Source organism: Serinus canaria, chromosome 10 (assembly GCF_022539315.1).
Source record: "Serinus canaria isolate serCan28SL12 chromosome 10, serCan2020, whole genome shotgun sequence".
Taxonomy (NCBI): Eukaryota; Metazoa; Chordata; class Aves; order Passeriformes; family Fringillidae; genus Serinus; species Serinus canaria.
The window spans coordinates 19983106-20000045 of record NC_066324.1 but is presented as its reverse complement, the minus strand read 5'-3'; the positions used below and the strand labels follow the sequence as shown (position 1 = coordinate 20000045).

The window sequence follows — 16940 nt, the reverse complement described above, 5'->3', positions numbered from 1 at the left end:
GGGGTCTGCAAGCAAAAGTCTCATTTATTGTGGTTAAGTTTCTGGGCTGAAATTTAGGTTTGGCAAATGGTAGATATTTGGGAAGAAAACATTTTAAAAAGAGGTTTGGGCTCTTTTTTTCTCTCAGGGAAAGCTGATACCTGCGGTGGATTTTAATGGGAGTGGATGGGGCAGAGCTCCTGAAATACCTTGTCATCAGCACCCAGAAATGTTGAGCCCCCAGGGCTGAAGGGACAAGGGAACGAGCAGGAATGCCTGGGGGATGTTCACCTCCATAAATAGACCCCGAAAAAGGAAATTAAATGGATAAAAATCCCCTTTCCTCTTGCAGGGTCCATCTCCAGCATGAACACAGCAGCCGCCTCCTGTGTTTCAAAGAGGCCAGGCCAAATCTTTGCACAGATTAGTCGTTAACAATGGAGTTAATAATGATAATGGCACAAACGTCCTGTAGCTGCGTGAGCTACACTTAGGAAAATCTGCCAGCACCAGGTAATCACCATGTTTCACACTGTCAATGAGATCAATCATGTCGAGAGCCCATTCATCAATCAGCTGCGCCTGGGGCTTAGCAGGCAAGGGGGGAGCACAGGGAGCTCTCAATGCCTCCAACCCCATCTCCTGCGGAAAAAGGGGGGGTGTCCCGGGATTAGAGGGGGGTGGGGAGGTGTCAAAGTCCTGGTGGGCTCCAAACCCAGCTGGGTGCCAGGATGCCCCCCTCTCCTCAAGGCTGCTCCCCTCTCCATGCTGGCTGGGGCTGCCGGGCCCCTCTGCCGAAGACAGATTGTTTGTTGCTGTTTCTCCATCTGGCTGGAATCACGTCTGTCTTCCGCTGTGTTATTTGTTGCCCGATTGCCACCTGTAAGCCATCCTTTCTGCTCGGCTTCCTGGCAAGGAGACGTCCTCAGCTGCGCGGCCTCAGCGCCGCCCTCGGGTCCCTTCTTCCAGTCCACCAGCGCTGGAAATCCTGCCCCAAGGAGCTTTCTGCTCTGAAAAATAGGACCTTGCCTCAAAAATCCTCCCTAAAGGTGTAGTCCTGGCAGAAGGGAGGCAGAGAATGGGCAGCTGTCCCGTGGCAGCTTCGCTCCAGCGAGCAGCAGGAGGTGATGGAGAGCCTGTCACCATCTGTGGAGAGGACTCTGCCCCAGGGCACTCAGCCGAGCCCAGCCTCGCCGAAGGGACAGGAACAGGCTGTAAGGAGCATGTTATGGGCAGCTTGGGGTCTGCAAACCCTGCTGGACAATCCTTCATGGCTGCTGTGCTGTTACAGGAGAGACACCCTAAGGGGAATCTCAACACCTCCCAGCTCCTGTCAGCACCAGCCTTGTGGGACAGGGACACCCTGCTTCTGGGTGGCTCTGGGGGCAGTCCTGCCCTGCCTGTGCCTGTCCTCCCTGCTGACTGATGGGTGAGCACACTGGGAGCTGGGGAAGGGCTCAGGGTGCTGCCTGCTCAGAGCTGCCCTGTCTGGCAAGGCTGTCACTCCTGGCCTGCATGAATCTGACAGCTGAAGGCATGGGGACATGGAGGGGACACAGCCCTGCCTGTCACTCCTCTGGCCTCTCCATCCAGCGCCAAACCGCCCTGCTGCTGCCAGCTCTGCATGCATGGACCTGCTGGTCTGCAGCCTCTGTGCTAGATGGAGATGCAGCCTGGGCACCCCCTTGGCCAAGGGGGCTTCAGGCTCACTGCCAGAGTAGGATTTTGGGCAGAGGGTCATACCCCTTATTCTGCATCTTAGTGAGAAGGGAGCTAACTGTCCTACCTATCTCACCATTGTACCAGGTGAGTGGGAGTGGTAAACCCAGCACAGGCTTTGGTGATGCCACCTCCAGGAAGCCAAGAGGGTGTCCTGAAGGATCTGGCACTCAATTTGGACTCCCTTACCTGCATGGAGCCCTTCCTGGTACAGCACTTCTGTAATTCCTGGGCCAAATACTATTACAGAGCACAGCCTGTGAGCCCGGGCTCAGCACTGTGCACTCCAGAGGTTGAGCTGAACTTTCCAGAAGCTGTAAACTTTCCTTGCAGTGCTGTGGCCAGCATCCTCATCTTCCTCAGTGTGGTACCCAGCTACCTCAGCACCTCTGCAGAGGGTCCTGCAGATGTTGCCCAACAGGTAATGACATCTCTCTCCTCACAGCTGCACCAGGAAGGGATGCAGGACTGGTAGTGGGGCAGAGTGAACCCCATTTGGTTCTCCCCTCCCTTCTCCTGCCTTGCCTGGCCCACTCCCCTCTTTTTTTCCCCCGGCAGCAGCCGTTTCTTTCTTCCTCCTTCTTTTCCCCACTTCTGGGAGGCTGCTTGATTGCCTGGCTCCCTTCATTAGCATGATACCTCCCGGAAAATTGGTAAACAGAGGCGTATGAATGAGGTGTTGATTGCAATCAGCGGGGAAGAAGGGGGACTGAGAGCGCTGGAGAGGCCAACGATGCTTCTCAATCCCCCGGTGGTCCGGGGGGCTGCCGGAGAGGATCCGCTCCCCGTCAGGACCCGCGCGGGGCGGCCACCGACGCCCCTGGGGCTGCGCAGCGGATCCGCTCGCTCCATCCGAGCACCCCTCGGCAGGATGGCGCTGCGTGATGACACCCGTGGTGTGATCCCCCTCTGGGAGGTGTGGGATGTGCTCTGCGGGAGCCCCTCCTCGCTGCCGGACGGGCTGGGTGCGGGACACCTTGTCCCGAGCTCCCGGGATAAACCCATCACCCACCCTGGCGCTTCTGATTCACCGCGGGCCTGGGCTGCTGCCAACAGCTCACCCACAAGTGTCTGTCATTAAGCATCTATTTAGGCGTGCAGAAGTTGCCTAATTTTTCAAGGGTGCTGCAAACCCCCAATGTCCTTGAAGTCGGTTGTTGCTGAAAGTACCTGACACCTCCAAAAATGAGTCATGGGGCACGTGTGTCTGATGCCCGGCAGAAGTAGGCGGGTAAAGGGCCAGGCTGTGGGTGGTATGGACGTTTTCCTATTAGCAAAGGGGGTGTCAGTGCACATCAGAACCCTCCTGGGTGTTGGGGAGAGATCCCCTGATCGATGCCAAGGCAGACTGCAGCCCTGCATTGCTGGAGAAACCCCAAGAGTGATGGGAAACCCTGTGGGAAAGTGCCTTTCCCTGTGGAGCATCTATTGTCACCCAGGCTGTCTCTGCTCCCTGTCCCCAGCCCTGCCGCTCCCCAAAGGTGGCCTTGGCTCATGGGAGCCAAACTGCTTGTAAAGCTCTGCCTAGAAAAGGCAGCCAAAAGGGGATGCCAGAGGATTATTCCCCAGCCATCCTCAGCAGGAAACGCAACCACCGAGAGAATAAACGCAGGAATTAGAGGAGGACACCAGAAGACAGGGGCTCAGGCTGGGAGAAGGATCCCTGCAGAAGGAGGTAAAACACTGGCAGTGGTTTTTACTCCCCTGCATCTATTATTTGACCTTATAAAACTCTATTTGTGGACGTGGTTGATATTTTTTGTTAAAACTTTTAATCTAAAAATCCCATTAGGCTCAGTGGTGTGTTCATTTGTGAGCAGAAGCAAAACAGTTCAGTGTTTGCTCATTCCTGTATCTTCCTCACTTCAAACAGATGTAATAAAGTATTTTCTCTTTCCTTCTTGTTTTCCTTTGTGGTTTGGCTTTCTTTAGGAGCCTTCGAGGCAGTTCAGCTGGTTTTCCCCATTCCCTGCACTGCACGTCTCTTCTAGCCCTTCTGCTTTCAGGTCTGTTGAAATCAAATAAATTCACAGGATGTCCTCTGAAGCAGGGACTTTTCTTTGCCTGGCTCTCCTGCCAGTGGGGTTAAACCAGCCCATCCAGACTAAATTGTCTGACTTTAGGATAAAAGAGCATTAAAAGATACATCCAGGATGTGTTTTTATGTGTGTGCCCATCTCTACCAGGCAGCAGCACCCTGTGGAGGGGACAGCCTGGTCCCCACACCTAGGGAGGCATCACAGTGGCCCTTTACAGTGGCTTTTTCCTTCACCCCCATTTCTCTGTCATCTTTATTTCAGGAATTGCTTTAAAACCAGCCTTTGAATAATTCACTGGGAGCATACGGCAGTCCACCCTGATTGCTTCGTCACAGCTTCCCTTGGCTTCAATAATTCACTTTCCCACCAGGAGCTGATGTGCTTTCCTTGTACGTGGGTTTGCTGCTGAGCACACCCAGCTCCCAGAGCAAAGCTGGTCTTGAGAAGGAGTAAAAGGGGATTTAAGGCCAAATGTCTTTGTTTTAAGAAGTGCTACTTTACAGGCAAGGCAGAGAGTTGGCCAGGCAGCTTCTCCAGCTGTGGAAAAGGAAACACCAGGTTCCCTGGGAGCAGAAGCTGATGGTCATGCAGCGTCTTCCTTGATGGAGGCTTTGGGTGCTGCACCTCCAGTGGGTCAGTATCCACTCCCCAAGAACATCCCAGACCCCCAGCCCCACTGCTCCAACAATCTGAAAGCTGTATCACATGTCAGTCTTCTTATGAGGTGTCTAGGCTTGTATTTTCCCCCAGAAAATCAAGCCAAAGGGGCCAGTTAGTTGGTGATGGCCAGGAACAGCAAATAAGAATGGGAATAAGCCACGGGAATTCAGGAGCATCTGCATCCAAGTCCTGCTTATTTGGGTAAATTAGTGTTTAAGTTAAAGGAAGCACAAAGGCTCCCATTGCAGTGTATAGATGGGAGAAGGTAAGATACACATGGGGAGTAAATATAAAGTATATAATGTACAAGTGTCTTGGGTTGAAAGACAGGTGGGAACCTCCCTTGGAATGGGGAGTATGACCCCCTTCCCTCTGAATTATTGTAACTTTGGAACAGGGGGGCTTTGGAGCAGAGCTGGCTTTAAGAACGGGGAAGATGGGAACGCAAAGCTGGAGCACCAGTGACGGCCTTTTCCTATCTGTCCTGGGGCAGCAGTGTTGGCCCTTTTTCTTGGCCCTTTGCCAGTCCTTTCCCAGCCCTTTCCCGGCCCTTTTTCCCGGCCCTTTTTCCCGCTCCTTTCCCGGCGCTCCGGCCCCGCCCAGGGCGCAGCCAGCCCTGCCCGCGCTGCAGTTCCCGGCACGGCCGCAGGGGGCGCTGCCGGCTCCCGGCCGGACAGGCGGGCGGGGATCCCCGCGCCGCCAGGGGGCGCTGTGCGCGTCTCCCTCACTCCGTGTGGCGGCGGCAGCGCAGCCAGGCCGGGCTGCGGCAGGAACGGCGGGGCGGTTCACTTGGAAATGAGCAAGAGGCGGCGGAAACTGGGCAGTTGTGCCGGGAGCCGCGGGGTGTCCCCGCCAGGCACGGGGTGTGTGGCTACGGTGTAGCAAAACCCCGGAGCAGTGGCGGAGAAATGACGAGGCCTGGCCCCAACGGGGTGGGAGAGGCTCCCGTGAGGGGAAAGGGCCCGGGGTTCTGGGGCTTCCCCTGAGACACTCGAGCAGACGGTGAAGGGTCCTTTTGCCCTGAGGTCGGGTGTTGGTAAGGCCCTGGTGTAACAGCCGCTTCCACAAGCGCAGCTTCGCTCCTGTGGCAGAAGGCAGCAGGAGACGGAGCCTCGCCCCGCTGCCGAATCTCCCCGCAGTGAGCACAGCGGCTTCACCTCCGAGGGACGGCGGAGAGCGAGCGAGGAGCTGCACCCAGTGCACTTCCCCAGAGAGATCTCAGAGGAGCTGCACCCAGTGCACTTCCCCAGAGAGATCTCAGAGGAGCTGCACCCAGTGCACTTCCCCAGAGAGATCTCAGAGGAGCTGCACCCAGTGCACTTCCCCAGACGGATCTCAGAGGAGCTGCACCCAGTGCGCTTCCCCAGAGGGATCTCAGAGGAGATGCACCCAGTGCACTTCCCCAGAGAGATCTCAGAGGAGCTGCACCCAGTGCACTTCCCCAGACGGATCTCAGAGGAGCTGCACCCAGTGCACTTCCCCAGACAGATCTCAGAGGAGATGCACCCAGTGCACTTCCCAGAGAGATCTCAGAGGAGCTGCACCCAATGCACTTCCCCAGATGGATCTCAGAGGAGCTGCACCCAATGCACTTCCCCAGACGGATCTCAGAGGAGCTGCACCCAATGCACTTCCCCAGACGGATCTCAGAGGAGCTGCACCCAGTGCACTTCCCCAGACGGATCTCAGAGGAGCTGCACCCAGTGCACTTCCCCAGACAGATCTCAGAGGAGATGCACCCAGTGCACTTCCCAGAGAGATCTCAGAGGAGCTGCACCCAGTGCGCTTCCCCAGACGGATCTCAGAGGAGCTGCACCCAGTGCGCTTCCCCAGACGGATCTCAGAGGAGCTGCAACCCAGTGCACTTCCCCAGACGGATCTCAGAGGAGATGCACCCAGTGCATTTCACCAGAGAGATCTCAGAGGAGCTGCACCCAGTGCACTTCCCCAGAGAGATCTCAGAGGAGCTGCACCCAGTGCACTTCCCCAGACGGATCTCAGAGGAGATGCACCCAATGCACTTCCCCAGAGAGATCTCAGAGGAGCTGCACCCAGTGCACTTCCCCAGAGAGATCTCAGAGGAGCTGCACCCAGTGCGCTTCCCCAGACGGATCTCAGAGGAGCTGCACCCAGTGCACTTCCCCAGACGGATCTCAGAGGAGATGCACCCAGTGCACTTCCCCAGACGGATCTCAGAGGAGCTGCACCCAGTGCACTTCCCCAGACGGATCTCAGAGGAGCTGCACCCAGTGCACTTCCCCAGACAGATCTCACGGGATCTCTGCCCCTCCAAGAGAAACCCCTCAGATAAGAGAGTAGCCAGCCGCACTCTTCCCGTGGCAACTTTTGTCTCGCTTAAGTACCGGTCGTTTTGGTTTCTTAGCGACGAAATTCCACGAGAGAAAGAAACACAAGGAAAATCCTAAACCCCAACTCGGGAGCAAGCCTGGCGAATGATGTGCAGCCAGGAGGCATGGGTGTGAATAACCAGCAAATTCCTCGGAGGAGAGCTGTGTACCTGATCCTGCAGATGCTGTGGGATGTGTGTTTGCAGTGATGCAGGCTGAGGTGGGTTATGGTAAAGATACTCTGGTGCCTGTGTAAGAGTGTGGCATGGAGGAAAGAGCTTACACTGGTGCTAAGTGCAGTGAATTTAATTTCCTCGCAGTAGCACTTTGATATTACAAGGCGCTCCAGAAAAATCAGAGAGGGCCTGGAGCGAAATGCAGCCGAGTCAATTGAAGTTAACTTCCCTGGGCACAGGGCCAGGCCCCTCTTTAAAGGCTATTTTTCCAGAATGGCTGCAAAAATGTATTTTGAGTTGCTTTTTGATTCAGCTAGCTTGAGCCTGCTTGAGTGAACTGTGTGCAGAAAGAACCCTGAAAGCCTGGGCTTGAAGGAGGGGGTGCAGACTGAGAGGAGCTGGCCTTATATCCCCCCGGGTCCTTCAAGGAGCCCCATGAATATTATAAGGGCCCTGTAAAGGCCCCCAGACCTGCTCTCTTCCAGCATCACTGAGGAAGGCTGGAGGGAGGTGGAGGATGCCTTGCAGCCCACAGGGCGTGGAGAAGGGTTTGCCATCAGGCACGGCAAAGCTCCCTCTGTGCCCAAAGCTGTCTGAGGGCAGATGGATCCCCAACACCAGGAGGCACCACTGGCTGGGAAGGGAGGCACCAGGGCAGCTGAGACCTAGGGACAGAGAGGCTGGACAGATGTGCTGCAGGTCGAGGCTGAGCTGAATCGTTCTTCAGGTTGCTTGGGGACTTTGATGCTCCATGTCCTTGGGGGCCTGATGAGACAGACCATCTTCTAGCTCGACTTGCAGTTTCTCTTCCCTGAGGCTGTGCTTACCACACCTTGGTGTGGAGCAGGAGGGGTTTCTACAGCTTTTCTCCCCCTCCTTGCTCCCCCACGTATGCTGCTGCCACTCCCAATGGCTGCTGCCTCTCTAATTGCATTATAGCCAATGGGGGAAAAGAAAACACTTCTTTGGCTTCAAATAACAACGCCCTAACCCAGCTCATTAGCCACCTGACTGGCTCCCCAACCTCCTGTGACACTCCCGTATTTGTCACGCTGTTTTAGCACCGCTAACGAGCACAGCAGCCGAGGCTGTGGCCGGCAGCTGCCCCAGCACTGGAGCTGGGCTCTGGCAATAAGCTTGTGCCCAGAACCCCAAGGGGATGCTCTGCCTCTGCCGCTCTCATCCTTCTCTTTGCCGTCATCCTTTTTATCCACAGGCACTTCTTCTGGCCTACTTGCATTCAGTTCATTTTCCTTTTGTTAAATAAAACCTGACTCTAGGCCTTATTTGGCAAATAGAGCTGGGAGAAGCTGGGCTTGCTCTTTCTTCTCCTGACAAGCCTTTCAGGATGGGGGAGATGAAATGGAAAGAAAGGCAGATGAATAGGATGCAAAAGCAGTGAAGAAAAATAAACAGGAGATAAAGGGGGTGTGGGAGAGAGAGAAAAACAAGGCAGATCTGTAGCTGGGGTGGGAAGCAGAGGGAAGGCAAAAGGGAACTTGCTAAACCTCAGCCAGCCTGGCCCCTGTGCATGAAGCCAGGGACAAGGGGGTCCCTCACACTGGTATAATATGTCCTTTCCCAGCTCCTCCTGGCCATGCTCACCTGGGGAATTTGGGGAGGGGGACCTGCTGTGGTAGAGAAATGTCCATGTTTCCACCCAGGAGCTGCCCTTCCCTCCCCTGCAGTATCCCCTAACAATTTCCCCCTGAGGTGCTAGGCATGGAAGCAGATGAGCACTTCAGCCTGACTCTGTCTCCAGCTGTCAAATGCTGTAAATATCTGGGAGGTGGTTAAAGCTGGGAAAACACAGAGATGCTTTAAACACAGCCCAGAGCCAAGCCCACTGCTGGTAGGGCTCATAAATATCCCCTCTGTGGTCCTGCTCTGTCAGGACACTGCAATAACAGGGAACAAAAGCCAAAGCCATTGTGGGGTGGCTTCAGCATTTCTAATGCCTCCTTACCCCTTCCAGGGCATGTTGAATAGCAATGAGAAGAAAAACTCAGTTAGCTGGGGGGAGATGGTGGCACTGGAGTGTCCTCTGGGCATGAGATGGTGAGGTTGGGAGCCAGTACAAGTGGCTCAGCATGGAAGTCATTGTTTTTCCTATTATTTCCCCATTTTCAGCTGGCTGAGTAACAGTGAACATCTGCCTTAAGGCAAGTCACCTGGCCCAGCTCTTGAAACCACCAGCTTCATTGGCAGCGAATGAAGTCCTTGGCTGAAGAGAGAAATTGAGGACTTAAAACTGTCTGTGCAGGAAACAGGTGAGAGTGAATGCTGTTAAACAGGGCATGAGACAGGAAACAGGTATTTGCCAGCACAGAGCAAGCCCTGGGCATCCTGGGGAAGCCAGGGAAATGTCTCTCCTTTATCAAGAGGCCACATCACCCCATCAGCCCTACAAGCACAGGACCCGCAGGGCAGCAGGACCCACTCTCAGGGAAGGTGGGAGCCTCATCTAGAGGCAGCACCGGCTACATTGCTCTGCCCCAGTTGTGATTTTTATAATAAGCTGAATTCTCAGTTGGACCCAGCAGAAAATCAATAGTGGGACTTGAGAAAGCAGTCAAAATCCATGGAGCTAAATTGGCCACCCCGCAGGCAGCCGGGCCTTCTCGGGCATTGTGATGTGTAGCCACACTGAAAGGGGAAAAAATAGGACAATTTCAAAAATCCTTTGAAATAATTGGCTAAGATTATTGAATTCTCTTGAAATACCAGGGCAAGATGCAGAAGTGCTTTTTAAAAAGTTGGCAGTGGGAGCTGGAGGAGCAAGGGAAGCCACCTTCCTGCTGCCAAAGGCATCTGGGGACAGTTGAGGTGGGTTTTTCCCTTTCCCAATTAGATCCAAAGAGTGCCTGCCACTCCACCTGTGGAGCCTTATCTGCAGAGCAGCACATCAGCTTTAGCAGAAAGCCTCTCTTTCTCCAAAGTCCCTTTAATTCCATCCTTTTAGATCTGCCTTTTCAAGCGCAGCCCCAGCGCCTTCCATCTGCCCTTACAATAGAGACCATGTCCTCAATCGTTTTATTTTTGGCAGCTCTGCCTTCCGCTCCTCGTTGGCAGGGGAGCAGGGAGCAGATATCCCCCTCACTGCAGCCTCTGAGGACACTCTTGGATTTGGGGATGGCTATTTTGGTCCTCAGCTCCTCTCCCCGCGGTGGGTGCAGGACAGACAGACGCTGTTGGCCATGTGAGCCTGTCCATGAATTACTCACGGCACACGGCTCTTGCAGGTTTCTAGCCAGGTGACTCTAGGGACACCTGGCTATGCCATGTGCAGCCTATATCCCACCACCACATCCACCCCATGGTAGCCCAGAGCTGGACTGGCCTTTGAACATTCCCCCCCTGGGGCTGGAGAGGGCATGGGAAGCCTCGACCAGAGTTCTCCATGCCTATCAACCTCTTCTAAGCTATAGGAAAAAAGACAGGGCAGGAAAGTGAGGAAAAACATAAAGAAACAATTTTCCTCTGACATTTTTCTTTTCTTTTTCAATGTGAGCCCTTACAGGAAGAGGTCTTTAAAATTAATAATGTTCTTTCTTTTTCTCTCTCTATTCCCCAGACTCCTGGTTTAAATTAATGAGATGTCAAATACTATTAAGTTCCAATGATGTGTTTGTGATAACGAAGGGACTGATTTTCAGCCAGTTTACAACTCTGATCCGTTCTCTCACCCCTTCTCTTGGCTCTGATTAAAACTCCCTTTATTAGATTTGCTCTTTCATGCTCCCTCTGATTTCTAACCTTTGTGGTCCAAGGCTGGGGAAAGCCTTTTCATTGAGCAGATTTGAAGGCTTTTTAGCTTTCTGGTATTTTCTTGCCATGTCTGCTCAGGAGCTGGTGGGTACTGCCAGGAATGTCACCTGTGGTGCTGCAGGGCACATCAGGCCTGGACCCTGCCACTGGCATGTGGCTTTCAAGGTAGCAGGGATGCCAAGTTGGGTTTTCCGTTATGGTAACATTACCGAGACATTGTGAAAAGGAAAAAAAAAAAAACTCTGATGGCTACAAACTGCCTTAGGGAAGGCCAGACAGGGATCTCCAGAGACCTCTGTGCCTGAACAGCCTCTCTAGGAATTGAGGTAGTCCTTGCTTCACTTGCTTCCCTGCCAAGGTCATATGGCAAGGGTTGTACAGCTGATAGTATGTCTGGAGGGATAAATTAGGGAAGGACAAATGGATGGACTCACAGCTAGATGGGTCCATCCTCTAATAGATGGGCCAACAAGGTAAGAAGGTGCTCTTGCCGAGGCCTTCATTAATCACTTGTCTGGCTGTGCTCCCTGGCAAACTGGAAGAGCTTAAAGGGTTAATCTGTAATTTAGGACTCAACACCAAAGATACAGTTGTTGGGAGAGAAGAAAGCCCTGTCGAAGGCTTTGGGAAATAATTTGCCTTGGCACTTTCTTATAAGAGTGAATTGATTTTTGCTGGGCTGTGTCAGGCTGAATTATGAATGGGGGAAAGTAGGACTGGTGCTCCTGGAGCTGAAGGTGCAATAATTAGAGGCACGTGCAAAGGGGGCTTGGGGGCAGCCTCCTTCCAGGATTTCCCATGTGAATTCAGAACTCAAAAGCCCTCAGAGTGCTTGGAGAGATGGGTTTGCTTCAGCCTAGACACAGAGGTGGCCCCCCAGATGGACCAGGAGAAGCCTTTTCTGGGTCATCTGGGACCATCTCCTCTCCCTGTCCAGGCAGTAGAGAAGCATATCCTTCTTGCTGGAGAGTGAAACAAAGCATCACCCTCATCCTGGGAGGAGGTGGGTGTGTGCAAGGGGTGATCCTGTCACCCTGCCCTCCATCCTGCCCTGCCCACTGCAGTGCTGCTGGGAAAGAACTGTGCTCCCAAGCCCTGTTCCTGCCCTCAAAAACCCCTGGTGTTGTGTCACTGCCTGCATCCACCTCCATCAGTCAGCGCTGAGCCTGCTGCCCCTCAAGTGCATTATCATGACCTGCTCAGATGCTGCTTTCCAAGGCAAAGGCGTACAATTCCTGCAGGCTGCTGGGAATTGTAGTGCAGTAAAGCCAGCAGGCAGGAGTGGGGACAAAGCCAGGCTGCCAGCTGGCTGCTGGCCTGGCCCCTGCTGCTCCCCGTGGCAGAGCTAGCACCAGACCTTGTTCCTGGCCTGCAGATACCCCAGGAAACCTGCATCTGCCTCCAGCACCAGCCACCTCTCCAGAGCTCTGAGCATCCTGCCATGCAGCTTGGCTTTTGTTTGCCAGCTCAAGAGGAGTCACTGGGAAGAGAATGAGGTCTGGGCTTTTTCTTTTTTCCCCTTGCCCTTTTATTTATTCTCCTCTATTAAGAGCCAGCTCCAGCTCATCAGTAAGACCTGGGAACAGCAATTCCTGAATAAGAGAGATGCTGTAGAAAAGCCTTGCCTGATCGCAGCCACTTCCCAAACAAAGGGGCTCAGACTATTCACTTCCTTCCCTGCCCTTTTTCCCAGAAAATCCACCCCAAAGAACAGCTTGTTCAATAAGCTGTCTGCTCTGTAATCAGACTAACTCAGTAATAAGCACCAGGTTCATCCAGCTCGGCACAGCATCCCCCGGTTCCTGGGAGGATGGAAGTGCCCTGCTCCCCAGGGAAACAGGCAGGCACCGAGAGGAGGTGGCTCTGGGAGGGGGAGAAGGGGGGGACCTATCTCTGTTGCCTCCTGGAGCCGTGGTTTAGCTTTCCCCAGGTAATTGTGCATGGAAATGGATTCCCATTTCTCTGCTCAATTGTCCTGTTTGCTGTCACAGCTGAACGTTTTGCATGTGCAATTACCCGTCCCCGCACATCTCTGCGGGCACTCTCAGGTGTCGCCTGCCAGCCTTGGACGGCCGCTGCGCAGCCACATCGTGCTGCCTTTGGGCTCTGATAGCAGTCAAGCAGAAGCCATTTTCCATATGAAGCTGCAGGACCTATGGGATAAATAAATGGGTTGGAAAACCAGGCTGTATTATGAGTTAATTTAAAACCTGCCTTCCCTTCTTGTATATTAATTTACTTGGCATTATGTTTAATCTTTCACTACTGGGTTGCATTGGTTTCTTTGTCTCCTTCTCCCTCCGGCAGATCCCTGGGGTGCTCTGCCTTTGGCTGGGGCAGGAGGAAGCTAAGCCAGGGCTGGAGACTGTGAACCAGACATGGACCAAGAGGAGCTGCTGTGTCCCACAGGAGCTCAGATTGGCACCTTGAAGGCTTTTGTTCTTGTGGATGCCTAGCAGGTGTGGACGAGTTGCCTGCAATGAAGGGGAGACCACTGCTGGGTATCCCTGGTGTCATTCCCAGGGTGCTAATTCCTTTAACCAACTGGAAGGGTGGTGCAGGGGATTAATCAGCTGTAATAAGGACAATTGGAGCTGACAAGGCAGGAGGAAGTGGAAGCAGAGGACTGGATGGAGGAGCTGAAATTTGGCTGGGGATGATCCTGCCCAAGTATCCATCACACTGCTCCCATCCTTCAGCAGCCACAAAGCCTCGGGTGTGAGTGGATGGCACTTTACCTGAGCACCTCTCTGAAGGGCGTGGGAGGCCAGTGCAATGAATAAAAAGCTGCTGCAGCCAGGGAAGGCAGGGAAGAGCTGACAGCAGCAGCTCTGTGGTGAGGATGAGCAAGTGAACGCTGGTCCGGGGCTTTGTGTCACTGTAATGAGGCTGTGATGCTGCTCTGTGCCCATGGCTGGTCTGGATCCCCACTGGATTGCTCACTGGTCCAGCCAAAGAGAAACTTGGGGGTGGATATTGCAGGCAGGGAGAAGTGGGGAGGGAGGGAGCAGCTGGCAGGGCTTGTAAGGGCTCACCAGCAACCCAGTGATGCTGCAGCAGTGAGTGCCAGAAAGTGTGGCAGGCATCAGGACACCTCAGTGGGAGTATGCCCAGCCATTCCCATCATCTGTCTCTGCTGGGAATCAGCTTAAACTGTCTTTTAGAAGGACTTACTGACCATGTGAAAGAAAAAGAGACTATTGTGGAACCTATTTAAGATAGGCTGGCCAGAGAAACTGTCCCTCAGACCATGCCAGAGAGAGGAAGACTGATGCAGGCCCTGGGGCTGCATCCAACCCGGGAAGCACGGGGTCACAGGCAGGTTTGATCTGTGCCCGCTGCCTCTTCCGTGCTGGGGGAGTATGGGGAGCATCACAGCAGCTGCTGCTGGGAACATCCCCTTCCCTCCCCTCTTGATAACGAACGTAGGTGAAACTTGCTGTGCCATGACTTTAATCAGCAAAGAAAACTGCAAAGCCTTTTTTTCTTCCCTTTCCCCACCTGCTGAATTCAGCACCGAATGCGAATTAGGCGGCGTTTGGGCTTGGCTGCGCGCCCGCTTCCCGTGCTAATGCAGGGAGCCAGACTCCCGCACTCTGAGCCTCCCAGGCTAATCCGAGGCAGGCGTGCCTGGATCAGCCTCTGGCATTTCACACTGCCGGAGCTTAAAGGCTGCTTACTGCCTGCTCAGCCCGTGCCGGGCAGTGGGACTGGCCCTCGGCACCCATGGGTGGCTGGGCAGGGTGATTCCAGCAAGACCATGCCTCACCAACCTTGCGACCCAAGTGCAGCTCTGGGGAGTGTGTGGTTGCATTATCCCATGGCCAGTGTGCTCAGCAGCAATGGGCTGCCTGCCCCAGGAAGCGATGCGGGAGTGAGCATCCTGGTGCTCTGCATGTGTGCGGAGTGTCAGTGCTGTACCCCCGGGCTCACACCTATGGGTCCACGAGCATGGCAGGAGTAATTTGTGGCTCCATTAGCACTGGGAGTCAGCATAGCAGCCCTGCAGTGTGTCCATTTGATAAGAGGCAAGTTCCACTGAATAATGAGCAGTAATTGGATTTCAGGGTTAACCAGCTTGCAGCAAAAATAGAAAAGAACAGAAAGCCATTGGATATTTCTGTTCTGGCTCATCAGACACTGGAAGTTTATCTCTGCTGAGAATAGCACAGGAGAGGTAAAGTTATTAGTGACCATCAGAGCATGGTGATACCATCTCTCTCTTGCATTTAGTGGGATGAGTCTGTGCGTCCTCTCTGAGTTTCATTTAAGGCTATGGAAGTTTATAAGCCCCAGTGGGAGAGCTCCACGCGTGCACCAATGCAGAGTGGCAGAGAGGGGAGAAAAGAGCACTCCTCAGTGTGCAGGAACACCTGGCCTTTCTGCTGACAGCCTGAGGCAGAAGGCAGTGTCTCCTGCCAGTGTCACCTCATCCAGGTAACAGTCTGGTGGGGGGACGGCCAGCAGATGTGCAGCACCACTATGCCTGGAGCTGTGGTTGCCTGCTTTGGGGTGGCACCAGTGTAGGCAGGATGGGCACTGCTGGCTGTGCCAAGCACTGGGAACACACAGCCATGATGGCCCATCTTGCAGTGAGATGAATTCATCTCACTGCAAGATGGGAGTGGTGCAGAGAAGGGCTATTAGCATGGGATGGAATCGAGAGCCTGTCTTGTAAGAAGAAGCTGAAAGCACCTGGCTTGTTTAGCCCAACAAAGAAAGGCAAAACAGGAATATGATTACTCTCCATAAATATATCAAGCCAGTAAACACCAGGTACAGAAAGGAACCATTTAAGCTAAAAGACTGCTGTGGCACAAGAACAAATAGGCTTAAACTGGCTAATGTAGGCTGGAAATTAGGAGACAGTTTTTAACCATGGGAAGCAGAGGAAGAAAAATACCTCATTGCTTCTCCAAAAGGAGCTGGACCACCATGTGAAGGGAGCAGAAAGCCAGCTGCCTGCAACTGCAGGGATCTGGGTGGGGGAGCCAGCAGGGTCCTGGCATGCCAGGCTCCCTCCAGGGTGACTGGGTGCATGGTGCACAGCCAGCAACTTCAGAGGTCCCAGTGTCCCGAGGCAGGGAACACTGGTCCTGCAGCAGGGCCTGCTGACACCAGTCTGCCTCTGTTCAGGGGCTGGCAGGCACCTGGCTCTTGGGACAGCCCCCCAAAGTGCTCAGGGTGGAAGGGGTAATGAACCAGAGGCAGTAAAAGATGTCTGCCAGCTTGGAAGATGCCACAGGAGCAAAACCTTCACTGATCAGAGCAGGGCAGCTCAGAGCACCTGGATTAGGGCTGTGACTCTGCTGCCATCGCTGCTTGGTCTGGATTTTCACTGGGAATGGCACACAGCTGAGCCACCAACTCCAGATTTTACCTCCTGCATGAAATTATTCTCAATTCCCTGTATATTCTAGGGCCTGCCTAAAGGATGAGTGAAGAATCTGTTGATGAGGACTCTAATCAGTTTTGAGAGCAGGTAATTTCTCAGCTAGAGATCATCTCCAAACAGGAAATCAGATTCAGGAGATATCTGCTTTATACAGCACATCATGGTGGACTCAAGCAAAGCTTGTGGTAATAAGCGGAGCTGGAATAAGATGATCATTATTAACATTATGCATTAATTATTTTACAATCCTCGTACCAGGTGTGCTTTCCTATCTGACTCATCTCTAGTGTTAATGGAACAGGAATAATTCTAGACCCAACCTTGGCATCTGGGCAGGTTTTTTGGTGATGTTTCTCCTTTGTGAAACTGAAGGAAAGATGTTCCCTGCCTTCATTGTGCGTTTAGAGTTTGGCAGCATGCCTGGGATCGTAGTAAGACACAAAAGCATCTGAAGAAAGTGGCCACTGGATGGAGCCTTAAAGGTCATTACAATTGCCGGCTCTGGTACAGATGGTGCTCGCTGATGAAAAACACCAAGCGGGAAAGCAGCGAGCATCAGGGCTGTGGGATGCTGCAGAGCCTAAATCCACCGCCCTGATCCCAGCTCTAGACACCTGAGCCAGCTGCCAGCGCATCTGCCTGCTCCTGCCCCCGGGTCCTGCCCTCACTGTGGCAGCTGTAGATTGCTCGGGGCAGGGATGCACTCCCAGCCCGTAATGCTCTAAAACACCTTGCTTCATTCCGGCAAGACAAACAGAGATAAGTGACTGTGTGAGGAGAACTCCAGTTTTGATTAAAACCCACAGACCTGCAAGCCTCGGCTCCCGCTTGAATAAGGATGAGGATAATATTGGCA

General features: G+C 53.5%; 1 protein-coding gene across 1 annotated transcript in view; it reads left to right on the top strand.

Annotated features, from left to right (window-relative positions):
- The first annotated feature begins 2365 nt into the window (after positions 1–2365).
- LOC103823181 (uncharacterized) overlaps positions 2366–16940 on the top strand; it is a 115370-nt gene continuing 100795 nt past the window's right edge. Inside the window, exon 1 of the mRNA XM_050978567.1 lies at positions 2366–2663. Within this exon, the coding sequence (XP_050834524.1) occupies positions 2366–2663 (298 nt within the window). The remainder of the gene's footprint in view (positions 2664–16940) is intronic.